General features: G+C 39.8%; 1 protein-coding gene across 1 annotated transcript in view; it reads left to right on the forward strand.

Moving 5' to 3' along the window:
- The first annotated feature begins 2,099 nt into the window (after positions 1–2,099).
- The window catches only part of tigara (TP53 induced glycolysis regulatory phosphatase a), an 8,071-nt gene continuing 7,867 nt past the window's right edge, over positions 2,100–2,303 (forward strand). The window contains exon 1 of the mRNA XM_007577647.2: positions 2,100–2,239. Within this exon, the coding sequence (XP_007577709.1) occupies positions 2,202–2,239 (38 nt within the window). The 5' untranslated portion in view covers positions 2,100–2,201. The remainder of the gene's footprint in view (positions 2,240–2,303) is intronic.

Consider the following 2,303-nt stretch of genomic DNA (forward strand, 5'->3'; position numbering starts at 1 on the left):
TCACCTGGTCAGGTCCCCGTCAGGTCACCTGGTCAGGTCCCCGTCAGGTCACCTGATCAGGTCCCCGTCAGGTCACCTGGTCAGGTCCCCGTCAGGTCACCTGATCAGGTCCCCGTCAGGTCACCTGGTCAGGTCACCTGGTCAGGTCGCCAGTCTGTGGCAGGGCCAGAATTTATTCAGTCTTGGTCATTTCTGTTGAGATTTTCTGCCATTCACTTTGATTCTGAAGGTAATGTCTGAGCTGCAGATATCTATAAAAGTCATTTTTTGTAAATTAAATGCCCGCTGATTTCATTGAGACCCTTTAAAGAGCTGTGCTAGAAATACCAGTGCCCCATTCGTCTATCTCTCAAACCCTGCATCCATAGTAGCTGGGATAAAATATGGAATCTTAGCTATTTTTAAAAAAATTTGATATAGAGTCAGGAAAATGTAATTTCTTTTTTTTATCCTTGACCAAATATTAATTGTTTCCCTAATCCAGTGATTTTGAATCTTGAGATTTCTTTGAACCATCTTTGTTGTAAAGGGCAGTTTATCTAGGGACAGTTTTGGCAGGCTCTTTGCTCCATATCTGCCCATATTGTCTCTTGATCCTTTTCCTAACCATAGGATATCAGTTGAGCAGCCCAATAATATTTCTTTAATTCAGGTGAACCTAACCCTCCATACTCTTTGAGGAGTAAAGTATTTTGAGTTTAATTCTTACCTTTTTATTTTGCCATACAAACATTGATATCCTTTTATCCATCTCTTTACAAAAGGAGTTGGGAATGGAAACTGGGAGTGATGGGGATACAAACAGTCGTCATGGTAAGACATTCATCCTGATCGTTTCCACCTTTCCCCCGACGATCTCCCATCTTTCTAGGTCTTTTATAATTTCCTTCCTCAGTTTCTCATAATTTGCTTTGAATATCTGTGAAATTTGAGGTGTGATAATTATACCCAAGTATCTAAATCCTTTATTGGTCCATTTGAACTTTACTTTCTCTTTTAGCTGTGTTGGACATTCACCTGATAGCATCATTGCTACCGATTTACAGCTGAAACCTGCAGGTTCATCAGAAATCAAACTTCTTTATATTAGGATGTTGTTTTGTTTAAAGTTATGCATTTAAAAAACATTTTGCTAAATACAAATAATTTACAGTTTTGACCCACATGGCAAAAAACTGTTTAATATAATTAGATCATTTAACAACTACGACCAAATAACATGATTGATGAGGTCAGATGCTCAACCAGATGATGCTGGTTGTATTTAAATTAATTTATTGTCAGTGGAGTCAGTTCAGATTAAATTAACATTTTTTGTTGCATTCACTGCAAAACCATAAAATCCTGCCAAGTATTTCTTTCTAGTTTCTAGAGCAAATATGTCTTGAAATAAGACAAAATTAACCTATGAATAACTTTTCTGCGTGACAGTTTTGAGTTGGATATTTTTTCAGTGTTGGTGCGTTTCTCTGATCAAATTAAAATTCTCATAACTTCAACCTGCACAACAGTTATTAACTCTTCACCTTTGACCTTCAGACAAAATGGACGACACTCCTGGTGATGAATATTCGTTCCTGTAAAACCAAAAGTCTTGATTTCATCGTTTCGGTTACTACAACCATAACTAATCATTAAAATCACTTCATTTATGCATTTCTTCATCATTTTTCCAGAAATTTTCCCCTAGGCTGAGTATTTCCTCTCAGATGAAACTCATTTTTGACTCTGTACCCAGAAGGAGTTTCTGATGTTTGCTGTAAATGAGTTACTTTCCTTTCTTCCTGTGATCTGCAGTAAAAATGAATTCTTTCACTAAATGCAGTGAAGTGGAGTTTTGCATTAGACAACAGAGGCTGAACGGAGATAAGACGGCGAGGACATCAGACAGTTCATGAACGTTTTATTCGTATGAAATGAATCGTTGGTTTAGAGGAATGAACTCTTTGTTCCTTTCTGCAGGTTTTAAAATGTTTTATAGTTTGATTGTTTAGGAAATGCACCAGAACCAGAATAGATCTTTAAATGTCTGCCTGCCTCACTTTCCAGAGTTTTATTTTGGAAGGTGTGCGTCATGTTGCTCCCACGTCACAGCCGGGCGCTGCTCCGGTTTGAAGGGGTCAGAGTTCACACAGAGGCTGGACGTGGACAGACTGTCCTCTGGTAGGACGCCCCGTCCCCAGCAGCGGAGCAGCTGCAGGATGAAGGCGCTGCGGGTCGGACTCACCCTGGTTCGGCAGTAGGTCCCCTGCTCTCTGTGTGTGTGTGTGTTGCTAGGTAACGGGCTGGGCTTTGCTGAGGTT

The sequence above is a fragment of the Poecilia formosa genome, unplaced genomic scaffold (assembly GCF_000485575.1).
Source record: "Poecilia formosa unplaced genomic scaffold, Poecilia_formosa-5.1.2 Scaffold449, whole genome shotgun sequence".
Taxonomy (NCBI): Eukaryota; Metazoa; Chordata; class Actinopteri; order Cyprinodontiformes; family Poeciliidae; genus Poecilia; species Poecilia formosa.